Here is a 14263-nt window from a genome sequence, read left to right as displayed (position 1 = left end):
TTGAAAGCTGTGAAGACGACCCAACATGTTTCTGATAAGATTTCAGTTTGCTTGGATGTATAGTTAGTAGGCTATTTCAACCACAATCAGCTTTTATGATGCTGATAAAGATCGCACTTCTACAGATGGTGTCTAACTGCACATTCTCTCAAGATGCTGAAATAAATAAATAATATTTCTCCATTCCTGTTCCCGAGTCAAAATTTTGCCAACATTTGGTGTATCATTTTACTGCAAGAAATGCTTTAATTCTGCAGGAGTGAATATTAAGGCTATGTGAGAGGCTATAGACAAACAGTCAGTGTCCAGATTTCAGTTTCCATTTAAGCCATCTGAACAGTAGGCTACAGTTCCCTTGATGTGCCAGAGGCCTATTTGAAGTCCGTCTTGTGACTGTCGAATTGGTATAGTGCCTCACAATCATCATACATAACATCGCCCAGCGCTGCTATCATCCTCTTTTACCACTTCACCAAATCTTCCCCGAACATAACTTTTCTGGCCCTTCCTTCGCTTTATTTTCAACTCTCCATTTCGACATTGTCCTTTTTGCCTCCATGGATAGATGTTAACTTTTTCTGCCCGTTCCCAAAAGCATTTGGCGATTGGCGTGTAGGCTATTTGGCGTGCGTACATTTAGGCCCAAGCTTATGCTTATGCACTAATGACTAAAATAATATAATGAACTTAGCTACTTGGCCAATAGCAATTTATAACCTTGACTCGAGGATGAAAGCAAAGTGCCACAAACACAGGGCAAAACGTCCATTAACTCTCACATCAGAATATTGGGCAGAGCTAAAGTTAGCAGGCTGTTACCTAGATAAGAGGCTCTCCCTGAAAGAGGAGAAGGGATCCTTAAAGGACCTGCCCTAACCTGGCATAGACCATTCACACCTGTAAACGGGTACATTCTCAACAGTGATCATACACTTGAATAGCAATACTATTTCACTATTGACATTAAAATGGCCACAACTAAACTCGCTAATGAAAACAAAGGCATAATTAGCATCAACATAAGCATTTACAATAAACTTTTCAAAACACCCCAAAATAAATTATATGATAACCAGACTCTGGCATTTGTACATTTTTTAAATCTAATACTTTTTATCCCCAATTGGTAGTTACAGTCTTGTCCCATCGCTGCAACTCCCGTACGGACTCGGGAGAGGCGAAGGTCGAGAGCCATGCGTCCTCCGAAACACGACCCTGCTTCTTGACACACTGGGTCTCCCGGTCACGACCGGCTGTGACACAGCCTGGGATCGAACCCGGGTCTGTAGTGACGCCTCAAGCACTGCGATGTAGTGCCTTAGACCGCTGCGCCACTCGGGAGGCCCCATTTTGGCGTTTGTGTTCTTATATAATACATAGCATAACATTTGATGGGAGTAGCGTTAACATAGCCATATTAGTAAGAAATCAGCTCCAAGGTTCGCCAGAGTGTCGTTTTGGTCTTTGGCGTCCCAACGCAGGTAAACACACTTTAGACCAAACACTGTCCCTGGCCCCTGTTGTTAAACACACTTTAGACCAAACACTGTCCCTGGCCCCTGTTGTTAAACACACTTTAGACCAAACACTGTCCCTGGCCCCTGTTGTTAAACACACTTTAGACCAAACACCGTCCCTGGCCCCTGTTGTTAAGCACACTTTAGACCAAACACTGTCCCTGGCCCCTGTTGTTAAACACACTTTAGACCAAACACTGTCCCTGGCCCCTGTTGTTAAACACACTTTAGACCAAACACTGTCCCTGGCCCCTGTTGTTAAACACATTTTAGACCAAACACTGTCCCTGGCCCCTGTTGTTAAACACACTTTAGACCAAACACTGTCCCTGGCCCCTGTTGTTAAACACACCTTAGACCAAACACTGTCCCTGGCCCCTGTTGTTAAACACACCTTAGACCAAACACTGTCCCTGGCCCCTGTTATTAAACACACTTTAGACCAAACACTGTCCCTGGCCCCTGTTGTTAAACACACTTTAGACCAAACACTGTCCCTGGCCCCTGTTGTTAAACACACCTCTGCCTATTACTGTACAGTAGGGCCCCATGGGGATGAACTCAAAATACACCTGGACCTGTAGACTAAATACAGCTGAGACTGTAGTCAAAACATGGCAGGGCCTCTGTTCCAAACACACCAGGCTCTGTTTCAAATCCAATTAGCAGTTCTCACTCTTATCTCCTCTCTGTGTGTGTCTCTCTGCAGGACCAATCAGATGGTGAAGATCTTGTACTCCTTTGGAGTGTTTGTCAGCTTTGCCATCCAGTTCTTCGTCCCGGCGGAGATCATGATTCCCCCGGTCCAAGCAAGGCTACGGGAGAGCTGGAGGACACCCTGTGAGATGATCCTCAGAGGCCTGCTCGTCTGCCTCACCTGTGAGTACCTTCTCTCTGTCTATAGTATATACAGTATATATACACTACCGTTCAAAAGTTTGGGATCACTTAGAAATGTCCTTGTTTTCGAAAGAAAAGCAATTTTTTTGTCCATTTAAGATACCATCAAATTGATCAGAAATACAGTGTAGACATTGTTAATGTTGTAAATGGCTATTGTAGCTACAATACGGTAGTGTATGTATCTATGGTTGACTGACTGACCACTTGTTTATCTGACCCGTGAGTACTTATATTGTACCTATGATATACTGATGGTGTATTACAGCTGTGAGTGAGTGGGACGATCCTAGCCTTTTATACATTTGCTACAAACAATCCCAAGGGAGATTATTTCTCTAGGGTTTGTGGGTAGCACGGCTGCCTGTGTATCCATGTAGCTGGGCTGTGAGAAACCTCTGAGAATCTTGTCTGTGTCCTCTGTTTGATTTACAAAGTGGGGAGTGGTCTCAGTTGATTGGACCTGGAATTGATCTCTTCGGCTGAAAATCTGTTTTCGTCTGTGACACGTTCTGGCTAAGCACATAAAGAATGAAAATCAGGAATCATGAAATACTTTTCCCATATTTTTCCCGACGCAGACAGGCAGCCCCCAGATGTTGAATGAATGAACAAGCAGAAGATTGACTGCGGAATGGCTGGTTGTCATGGTGCTTTCAATCATCTCACTGTGTCTGAGTTGCACTATTCAAAGACTTTTATGGTGTCTGTCTTTGTCTGTACGTAAGGGGTGTTCTAATGGGTTACCCCAGGGAGAACCCAACCCAGGGAGCTACAGATGTAGCTATTCATCTCAAAGTAAACACTGATGTTGTTAGTTTCCCTCCTCTCCTCTTCCTCTCAAAATAAACACTGATGTTGTTAGTTTCCCTCCTCTCCTCTTCCTCTCCTCTTCCTCTCAAAGTAAACACTGATGTTGTTAGTTTCCCTCCTCTCGTCTTCATCTCAAAGTAAACACTGATGTTGTTAGTTTCCCTCCTCTCCTCTTCCTCTCCTCTTCCTCTCAAAGTAAACACGGATGTTGTTAGTTTCCCTCCTCTCGTCTTCATCTCAAAGTAAACACTGATGTCTTTAGTTCCATCCTTCTGTCTGAAATTATTAATTGGAAGAAATTAAGTTAGAGCTGGCTAACGGATGGAAGAATAATGAATAGCATGACTGCATAAAAGAGGAAACTACTGAAGAGGAGGTGGAGGACGAGGAGGAGAGCATTAGAAACAGATCCTCAGTAGATGTCTGTCTGTCCACAGACACTGCATACCAACTAATGTGGCCAGTCGGGGCCTGCTAGGATACGATACTACACCTGGCCTTTTTGCCCAGTTTTATTTTAACCAACTCCACACTCTGCTTTGTAGTTACCAGAAGCCCTGTCCATGGTGCTGAACTGTCTGAATAGTGAGAACCCTGTCCATGGTGCTGAACTGGCTGGGTGAATGGTGAGAACCCTGTCCATGGTGCTGAACTGGCTGGGTGAATAGCCTTGGCTAAACAGACGGTGCTGCCCATGGTAGACCTACCATAACCTTAACCAGAGGGAGGTTAGAAGTGAAATTCAGCGACAACTTAATGCAATGAACTAAGCATTACTAGTCCCTCATCCACAACATGTAATCCCTGTTCCCAGACCTCCCCCTCCAACCTTGTTTCTGCAGTACAACGTGATGCAGCGTAACATGCATTAGCTTGCGTTGAAGGTGTCGAGTTTATAAATATATATATATCCTAAAAAAGTAATTGATGAATTTATGTTGACGGAGGGGAAATTCTGATGTCATATAGTATCTCTATTGTTTTGTCTTAATACCCGTCTTTGGATAAATTGAATCAGCCGCTGAACCGTAGAGCCACCCAGAAGTGATATATATATCTCAGTTTACCACCGTCGCTCGCGCAAACCCTTATTTATGATATTCATGAAGTTGGGCATGATGACAGAACGTTCCTCCAACCATCTATTCATTCATCTGTTCGTCCCCCCCAATCCATATATTCCTTCATGTATGTATCTTTCTGTCTGTTCTGTCCTGTCACCTATCCGATCCTCAGTTGGCAAAATAAAATATTTGACAGAATACTGAATACATCCATCTCTTTAAGGGTAAAACAGCATCTGAAAATGACATTTTAAGGAAGGGAAAGTGTTTTCTTTCCTTCCTGAATTAACTATTAAGGTAGTTTGCTGATGAATGCACATCACAGATAACTACACACTTTTCTCAGTTTGTCTCTGTAGGACCATATATCCAGCTTCAGGTATTCTACTTTATTACTGTTGTAGAAGACCCTTTTATTGCTGTCTGTCTCTGTGTTTGCATCATAATTGGTTACCTATTAAATATGACTTTACTCTCATGGTTTTAGTTTTTTTTTTAATAACTTTGCTATTTGATAATGCTGGTCTAACTGGTCGGGGCCCAGATATGCTTACCGGCCTGTACTGGGTAGAAATATGGTCAGATGCGGCCTCCCGAGTGGCGCAGTGGTCTAAGGCACTGCATCGCAGTACTAGCTGTGCCACTGGAGGTCCTGGTTCGAGTCCAGGCTCTGTCGCAGCCGGCCGCAACCGGGAGACCCATGGGGCAGCGCACAATTGGCCCAGCGTCGTCCAGGTTAGGGGAGGGTTTGGCCAGCAGGGATGTTCCCATTGCGCACTAGCGACTCCTGTGGTGGGCCGGGCACAGTGCACGCTGACACGGTCGCAAGGTGTACGGTGTTTCCTCCGACGCATTGGTGCGGCTGGCTTCCATGTTAAGCGGGCATTGCGTCAAGAAGCAGTGCGGCTTGGAAGACACACGGCTCTCACTGTATATACACCCTACTCTCGACCTTCGCCTCTCCCGTGTCCGTATGGGAGTTGTAGCGATGGGACAAGACTGTAACAACCAATTGGACACCACAAAATTGAGGAGAAAAGGGGTAAAGAAATTTATAAAGACATGGTCAGGTGCAACCTTCGCTAGTTGTTCAGTTCTCGGTAGATGGAATTAAGCTGAAAGTGAACATCAAAGTGTCTGCATGTATTTTATATGTGTAGGGTATATACAGTGATGTTTTCCTCTTGGTGGTGTGGAGTTGTGGGGACCTTGCTGTATTTCCTGGTTTATGGCCCCAGTGAGACCCAGTGTTTTATTTGCCTTGTCACCCTGCTGTTGGTCAAACTTGAGACACATAAAACGTACCATGGAACAGGGTGTACAGCAAGGTTTCTCTCTCTCTCTTGTGTGTGTGTGTGTGTGGCTCAGTTGGTAGAGTATGGCGCTTGCAACGCCAGGGTTGTGGGGGTCGAAACCCACGGGGGACCCATATGAAAAAGCAAGAAAATGTATTTACTCACTACTGTAAGTCGCTCTGGATAAGAGCGTCTGCTAAATGACTCAAATGTAAATGTTAAAAGTGTGGGTGTGGAAGTGAGAGATAGATACAGTGGGGAGAACAAGTATTTGATACACTACTGATTTTGCAGGTTTTCAGAAATCCAGAAAATCACATTGTATGATTTTTAAGTAATTAATTTGCATTTTATTGCATGACATAAGTATTTGATCACCTACCAACCAGTAAGAATTCCGGCTGTCACAGGCCTGTTAGTTTTTCATTAAGAAGCCCTCCTGTTCTCCACTCATTACCTGTATTAACTGCACCTGTTTGAACTCGTTACCTGTACAAAAGACACCTGTCCACACACTCAATCAAACAGACTCCAACCTCTCCACAATGGCCAAGACCAGAGAGCTGTGTAAGGACATCAGGGATAAAATTGTAGACCTGCACAAGGCTAGGATGGGCTACAGAACAATAGGCAAGCAGCTTGGTGAGAAGGCAACAACTGTTGGCGCAATTATTAGAAAATGGAAGAAGTTCAAGATGACGGTCAATCACCCTTGGTCTGGGGCTCCATGCAAGATCTCACCTCGTGGGGCATCAATGATCATCAGGATCAGCCCAGAACTACACGGCAGGACCTGGTCAATGACCTGAAGAGAGCTGGGACCACAGTCTCAAAGAAAACCATTAGTAACACACTATGCCGTCATGGATTAAAATCCTGCAGCGCACGCAAGGTCCCCCTGCGTCTGAAGTTTGCCAATGACCATCTGGATGATCCAGAGGAGGAATGGGAGATTTTTGATGAGACAAAAATAGAGCTTTTTGGTCTAAACTCCACTCGCCGTGTTTGGAGGAAGAAGAAGGAGGAATACAACCCCAAGAACACCATCCCAACCGTGAAGCATGGAGGTGGAAACATCATTCTTTGGGGATGCTTTTCTGCAAAGGGGACAGGACGACTGCACCGTATTGAGGGGAGGATGGATGGGGCCATGTATCGCGAGATCTTGGCCAACAACCTCCTTCCCTCAGTAAGAGCATTGAAGATGGGTCGTGGCTGGGTCTTCCAGCATGACAACGACCCGAAACACACAGCCAGGGCAACTAAGGAGTGGCTCCGTAAGAAGCATCTCAAGGTCCTGGAGTGGCCTAGCCAGTCTCCAGACCTGAACCCAATAGAAAATCTTTGGAGGGAGCTGAAAGTCCGTATTGCCCAGCGACAGCCCCGAAACCTGAAGGATCTGGAGAAGGTCTGTATGGAGGAGTGGGCCAAAATCCCTGCTGCAGTGTGTGCAAACCTGGTCAAGATCTACAGGAAACGTATGAGCTCTGTAATTGCAAACAAAGGTTTCTGTACCAAATATTAAGTTCTGCTTTTCTGATGTATCAAATACTTATGTCAAGCAATAAAATGCAAATTAATTACTTAAAAATCATACAATGTGATTTTCTGTATTTTTGTTTTAGATTCTGTCTCTCACAGTTGAAGTGTACCTATAATAAAAATTACAGACCTCTACATTATTTGTAAGTAGGAAAACCTGCAAAATCGGCAGTGTATCAAATACTTGTTCTCCCCACTGTATGTAATATGGGGACACGAGGGACACGTGTCTCTGTGTGCTCTTTCATCCCTTCATAAACAGCAATATTATTTTAACCAGGGATATACAGTGAGGGGGAAAAAAGTATTTGATCCCCTGCTGATTTTGTACGTTTTCCCACTGACAAAGAAATGATCAGTCTATAATTTTAATTGTAGGTTTATTTGAACAGTGAGAGACAGAATAACAACAAAAAAATCCAGAAAAACGCATTTTAATGAGGGAAATAAGTATTTGACCCCTCTGCAAAACATGACTTAGTACTTGGTGGCAAAACCCTTGTTGGCAATCAGAGGTCAGACGTTTCTTGTAGTTGGCCACCAGGTTTGCAAACATCTCAGGAGGGATTTTGTCCCACTCCTCTTTGCAGATCTTCTCCAAGGCATTAAGGTTTCGAGGCTGACGTTTGGCAACTCGAACCTTCAGCTCCCTCCACAGATTTTCTATGGGATTAAGGTCTGGAGACTGGCTAGGCCACTCCAGGTCCTTGATGTGCTTCTTCTTGAGCCACTCCTTTGTTGCCTTGAGCCACACCTTTGTTGCCACTCCTTTGTTGCCTTCCGATACCGGAATTTGATTTCCCTACATGCACCTTGGCAGCTCTCAGATGTGTAGGCTAACAATATGTATTGTTTTAATTAGAGGAGGGTAATGAGTAGGTAAGGTCTCTGATGAACTGACTAAATGTACGTCTGTGTGTCTGCTGGGAGAATGATGAGAATGGGCCGGGATGAGATGTGAGCTCTCTCTCTCTCTCCTCTCTCTCTCTCACTCTCTCTCTCTCACTCACTCACTCACTCACTCATATATGATGATGATGATGAAGAAGTCTCCTAGGACCAACACTCCCGATTCCATTGGCAGTGTGCAGCGCTCACCTTGGTTTAACTTTGTGGTTGTTTGTGAACTTTGGTATGAGTTGTGTGTGTGTGTATATAACCTTGTCTAAGTTATTTATTTGTGTATGTCCCTTTCCTCTATTTCTACTTTTGAGTGTCTATTTTTCTGCCTGCCTGTCTGAACAGAGACTGAACATAGAGGCGAGTTGGACCTTCTGACTCCAGTTTACACACAAAACAAAGTCTGGGCCTCGCTCGTAATAATGTGCCCGGCAACAAACATCATTGATAGAAAACAGACATTACTAATCCATCCACGTCTCATCTTTATGGGAAACACCCACCTCCGCTCTGCAGCTAATTTTGCTGCTGTTCTCCGTCTGCCTCCAGTTCTAACACGATGCATGCTTCCCCTGCTAACGCATGCTCTGGATGTCTCTCACTATCTCCCCCTATACACACACACACACTTACGTACTTATGCACACACACGCAGATGCAGACACGCATGCACTCATGCACGCACGCACACACATAAAGAAGTAAAAAAGCATTAGAGGTACTCCGGGACTCCCATTTCCAGAAGCCAACTCAGTGGTGAGATGCAGTGAGTTGCTGGTGTGAAAAGAGCATCTGAGAATGAACAGCAGAGCAAAGCAGATGGGAGGGAAGTTAAGTTCACCCCCGCTGTGAAGGACTGTCTGTCTGACTCAGTACTCTACTGTGAGGGTTGGAGTTACAGAGGAGATGTGAACTGGGCCTGGAATTTACTTTGTGTAGTTTGATAGTGTGTCTGTTGTGGAACATTTGGGGATGAGGGCGTTAATGTTGGGGTGATGTGTCAAATTTACTCTGACTTTCTTCAAAGTTACTTACCTTTAAACTTTTTTGGTTACTACAATAGGCTAAGAGTCACTGTGCTTTATTGGTGCAGCTTTGTTATGATGCGTGTAATAATGTTCTCTTTGTAAGCACCAGAGCAGAAATGTGGCCATTACGAGACATTAAACACCGGTCAACAGGCCAACAGGCCTTTGTTTCAACTTGTTTGTTAGCTAAGAAGGGAAGTAAAAGGCTTTGCATGCTTTTTCCAAACACACACACACATAGACCACATTGACAGACACACCGACAGACACACAGAGCAAGCATCAGAGGGACATTTCTAGACAGGTGATATCTAGGGACTTCTATTTCTTTGTACCATTGTTTTGCACAGCCAAAAGACCAGTGCTGCAGAAAGAAGAAAACAGGTTCAGGGACTCTCCTCCCCTCTCCCTGCCTCTCCTCCCCTCTCCCTGCCTCTCTCCTCTCTCCCTGTCTCTCTCCTCTCTCCCTGCCTCTCTCCCCCTCTCCCTGCCTCTCTCCCTCTCTCCCCCTCTCCTCCTCTCTCCCCCTCTCCTCCCCTCTCCCTGCCTCTCTCCTCTCTCCCCCTATCCTCCTCTCTCCCCCTCTCCTCCCCTCTCCCTGCCTCTCTCCTCTCTCCCCCTCTCCTCCCCTCTCCCTGCCTCTCCTCCCCTCTCCCTGGCTCTCTCCTCTCTCCCCCTCTCCTCCCCTCTCCCTGGCTCTCTCCTCTCTCCCCCTCTCCTCCCCTCTCCCTGCCTCTCTCCTCTGCTCCCCTCTCCCTGCCTCTCCTCCCCTCTCCCTGGCTCTCTCCTCTCTCCCCCTCTCCTCCCCTCTCCCTGCCTCTCTCCTCTCTTCCCCTCTCCCTGCCTCTCTCCTCTCTTCCCCTCTCCTCCCCCTATCTCTGCCTCTCTCCCCCTCTCCTCCCCTCTCCCTGCCTCTCTTCTCTCTCCCCGGCGCAGGTAGCAGCCTGTACCAGATGGGCAGAGCAGGTGTGTGGGGGAAGAGGACACTTTAGGAAACATTTCAAAATGTAATGAGCTCCACCACCCTAGTCCAGGAGAAATGCAACATAAATCAATATTATTATCCCACCGCCGTGCCGTACGGATTCATTTAGTGGTGTGTATATGCTATAGTGTTGCACGGTATACCGGTACTATCATTTTTGTTACGTTCGGTACTTCTGTCAAATGTCTCCCATGATTCAGAGGATCAAGTCTGTATCAGCGCAGCCCCTTTATAGGGCGAAGTGTAAAGTGCCTGCTCCTCTTCCTCATCCATTACTAGAGCTGTCTGGCTGCGTTGTTAGCGCCCCACTCATGCTGCACAGAAGTTTAAACTCTTGAATAATGCGACAAAACATGTTGAAACTGTTCGCAAAACAATGTTCATACAGGCTAGAACACTTTTGCAATGCAAGACGATACCGATAGCTTCCAGTTTTAATTGTAGGCTAACTTTCCTTGCTAGCTTACAGCTGAATTCACTACCCTAGTACTTTGTTTGTGAAACCATAAGGCAAAATATGCTGATTTCAAAGCTGATTGTCACCAAAACTTCACTTTGTCTCCGTCGCCACCAGAAACTCATTCACTTCTTCCTCCCCTCCCATCTGGTTCCTACTAGATTTAAATAGCCGCAAAGTCAGATTCCACAGCCATATTCTTCCCAGAGACAGCATACACTTTTATAATAGAGGTGATAGCTTCTTCTGTGCAAATGTCGTTGATCAGTACAATAAAATATGTTCTCCTAGCAGTTGCCAATAAAGTAAGTCCTAAATGTAAGGGTGTTTATCATCTGTAGCCTCATGTAATCAGCTAAAACAAGCTCCATAACCCAATGCATGCACACACTCCTATTGAATAATACACAATCACCTGTATTGTGAATAGACCTATAGGCTACATCTTGATTTACCCAGTTTTTCCAATAGAGATTTACCATTCAAATAAATTATTACCATTATGTTGTTTTGTAGTTAGATTGGTAAAAACAAAGTCAAATTGATTGTATAATTGATTAATTAATGCACACATGGCTGTGTTCAAATGTAATGATATTGAACTCAAACGATGCCCAACAATTTGTGGAGTGGTTGAAATGCGAGTTTTAATGACTCCAACCTAAGTGTATGTAAACTTACGACTTCAACTGTATATGCTTTGTACACACAGTAGAGGGGGTTAGAAGTGATTGTTTGAGCAGTCCATTTTTAACAACAGCCAAAGAAGAGGAGCAGGCCAGTATATTGATTGCTGCACCTCCATAGTTGGTATAATGGCGCTATACAACGGTCATATTAAAGGTTTTGTTGTGTTGGTAGTAACGCCAGGAAGAACCGTGTTCTCCTCTCACACTCCAAGCTTTAGGTCAGAGAAAACCTAACTGGGGATTTTAGTGTGTCAGCATGTTCCCCCCCCCCCCCAGTATAATGTATTCAAAGAACTTCACTGTCATGTATCGTGATGGTATCGAGTATCGTGATACTAAACCTGGTCAAAATTCTGCTATTGTGACAACACTAGTGTGTGTGTGTGTATGTATCAGTGTAAGTCGGTGTAATTCAGTGCTTCTGGGGTCTGTCCTTATTAGATACTGATGAAAGAGACTGATAAGACAAAGTATCTTCAAATGGATTCCTCCAGAATGTTTGTTTGTTTGTCTGTCTGCCTGCGAGGCTCATCCTGATATGGAGTGTGTGTTTGTCTGTCTGCCTACGAGGCTCATCCTGATATGGAGTGTGTGTTTGTCTGTCTGCCTGCGAGGCTCATCCTGATATGGAGTGTGTGTTTGTCTGTCTGCCTGCGAGGCTCATCCTGATATGGAGTGTGTGTTTGTCTGTCTGCCTGCGAGGCTCATCCTGATATGGAGTGTGTGTTTGTCTGTCTGCCTGCGAGGCTCATCCTGATATGGAGTGTGTGTTTGTCTGTCTGCCTGCGAGGCTCATCCTGATATGGAGTGTGTGTTTGTCTGCCTGCCTGCGAGGCTCATCCTGATATGGAGTGTGTGTTTGTCTGTCTGCCTGCGAGGCTCATCCTGATATGGAGTGTGTGTTTGTCTGTCTGCCTGCGAGGCTCATCCTGATATGGAGTGTGTGTTTGTCTGTCTGCCTGCGAGGCTCATCCTGATATGGAGTGTGTGTTTGTCTGCCTGTGAGGCTCATCCTGATATTGAGTGTGTGTTTGTCTGTATAGAGGAGAATGATCTCCAAGATAATCTCTGTGTTATCATCATTCTACATTGTTCCCACTTGAGTCTTATCAACCTTTACAGTGTCGTTCAGGAGTCACCAATAGCCCTGAAACATGAGTCATACAGCACAGACATAAATGTCCTGTTAGTCCCACCTGCATGACTGGAGAAGCCTTCTAGCTTACTAGTGGACTGTTGAGTTAACCCTAATGTACTAGTGGACTGTTGAGTTAACCCTAACCTACTAGTGGACTGTGGAGTTAACCCTAACCTACTAGTGGACTGTTGAGTTAACCCTAACCTACTAGTGGACTGTTGAGTTAACCCTAATGTACTAGTGGACTGTTGAGTTAACCCTAACCTACTAGTGGACTGTTGAGTTAACCCTAACCTACTAGTGGACTGTTGAGTTAACCCTAACCTACTAGTGGACTGTTGAGTTAACCCTAACCTACTAGTGGACTGTTGAGTTAACCCTAACCTACTAGTGGACTGTTGAGTTAACCCTAACCTACTAGTGGACTGTTGAGTTAACCCTAACCTACTAGTGGACTGTTGAGTTAACCCTAATGTACTAGTGGACTGTTGAGTTAACCCTAACCTACTAGTGGACTGTTGAGTTAACCCTAATGTACTAGTGGACTGTTGAGTTAACCCTAATGTACTAGTGGACTGTTGAGTTAACCCTAACCTACTAGTGGACTGTTGAGTTAACCCTAATGTACTAGTGGACTGTTGAGTTAACCCTAACCTACTAGTGGACTGTTGAGTTAACCCTAGCGTACTAGTGGACTGAGAGAGAGGGAGATTGAAGGGAAGAGGTAAAGCCAGATTTAGAAAGCGAGGGATGGAGAGGCAGAGTAATAGAAACATTTACTGCTTCCTGATCAGAGAGAATCATGGTCCGGTCATCATGGCCGACCCACAGAGAGCACTTTCTCCTCAGGAGCCTGAGGCCTTCCCTTCACCTGACACTCACACGCAGACACACACGCACAAGCATGTACACATGCATGCAACATTCATTAGTGTGCCCTCCGGGGTGTACACTTCAGTCCAGTCAGCTGTTTCAGGCAGGCCCACTCTGGCACCAGTCCTCTCTATGTCCTGTGTCATTCAGCTTGATAAACTCTCAGATCCACCTCTACGCAGACGACACCATTTTGTATACATCTGGCCCTTCATTGGACACTGTGTTAACAAACCTCCAAACGAGCTTCAATGCCATACAACAATCCTTCAGTAGCCTCCAACTGCTCTTAAACACTAGTAAAACTAAATGCATGCTTTTCAATCGAACGCTGCTGGCACCCGCCCACCCGACTAGAATCACCACTCTCGACGGGTCTGACCTAGAGTATGTGGACAACTACAAATACCTAGGTGTCTGGTTAGACTGTAAACTCAACTTGCAGACTCACATAAAGAATCTCCAATCCAAAGTTAAATCTAGAATCGGCTTCCTATTTCGCAACAAAGCCTCCTTCACTCATGCTGCCAAACATGCCCTCGTAAAACTGACTATCCTACCGATCCTTGACTTCGGCAATGTCATTTACAAAATAGCCTCCAACACTCTACTCAGCAAATTGGATGTAGTCTATCACAGTGCCATCCGTTTTGTCTCCAAAGCCCCATACACTACCCACCACTGTGACCTGTACGCTCTTGTTGGCTGGTCCTCACTACATGTTCGTCGTCAAACCCACTGGCTCCAGGCCATCTATAAATCACTGCTAGGCAAATCCCCGCCTTATCTTAGCTCATTGGTCACCATAGCAGCACCCACCCGTAGTCTGCGCTCCAGCAGGTATATCTCACTGGTCATTCCCAAAGCCAACACCTCCTTTGGCCGCCATTCCTTCCAGTTCTCTGCTGCCAATGACTGGAACGAATTGCAAAAATCTCTGAAGCTGGAGACTCTTATCTCCCTCAATAACTTTAAGCATCAGTTGTCAGAGCACCTTACCGATCACTGCACCTGTACACAGCCCATCTGAAATTAGCCCACCCAACTACCTCATCCCTATAT

General features: G+C 45.3%; 1 protein-coding gene across 1 annotated transcript in view; it reads left to right on the top strand.

Moving 5' to 3' along the window:
• Positions 1 to 14263, top strand: part of slc36a4 (solute carrier family 36 member 4) — a 171069-nt gene that overhangs the window by 57850 nt on the left and 98956 nt on the right. The window contains exon 11 of the mRNA XM_084143354.1: positions 2227 to 2396. Coding sequence (XP_083999480.1) covers positions 2227 to 2396 — 170 coding nt within the window. The remainder of the gene's footprint in view (positions 1 to 2226; positions 2397 to 14263) is intronic.

Source organism: Coregonus lavaretus, assembly GCF_964263955.1.
Source record: "Coregonus lavaretus genome assembly, chromosome: 26".
Taxonomy (NCBI): domain Eukaryota; kingdom Metazoa; phylum Chordata; class Actinopteri; order Salmoniformes; family Salmonidae; genus Coregonus; species Coregonus lavaretus.
This window is presented reverse-complemented; position numbering and strand designations above follow the sequence as displayed.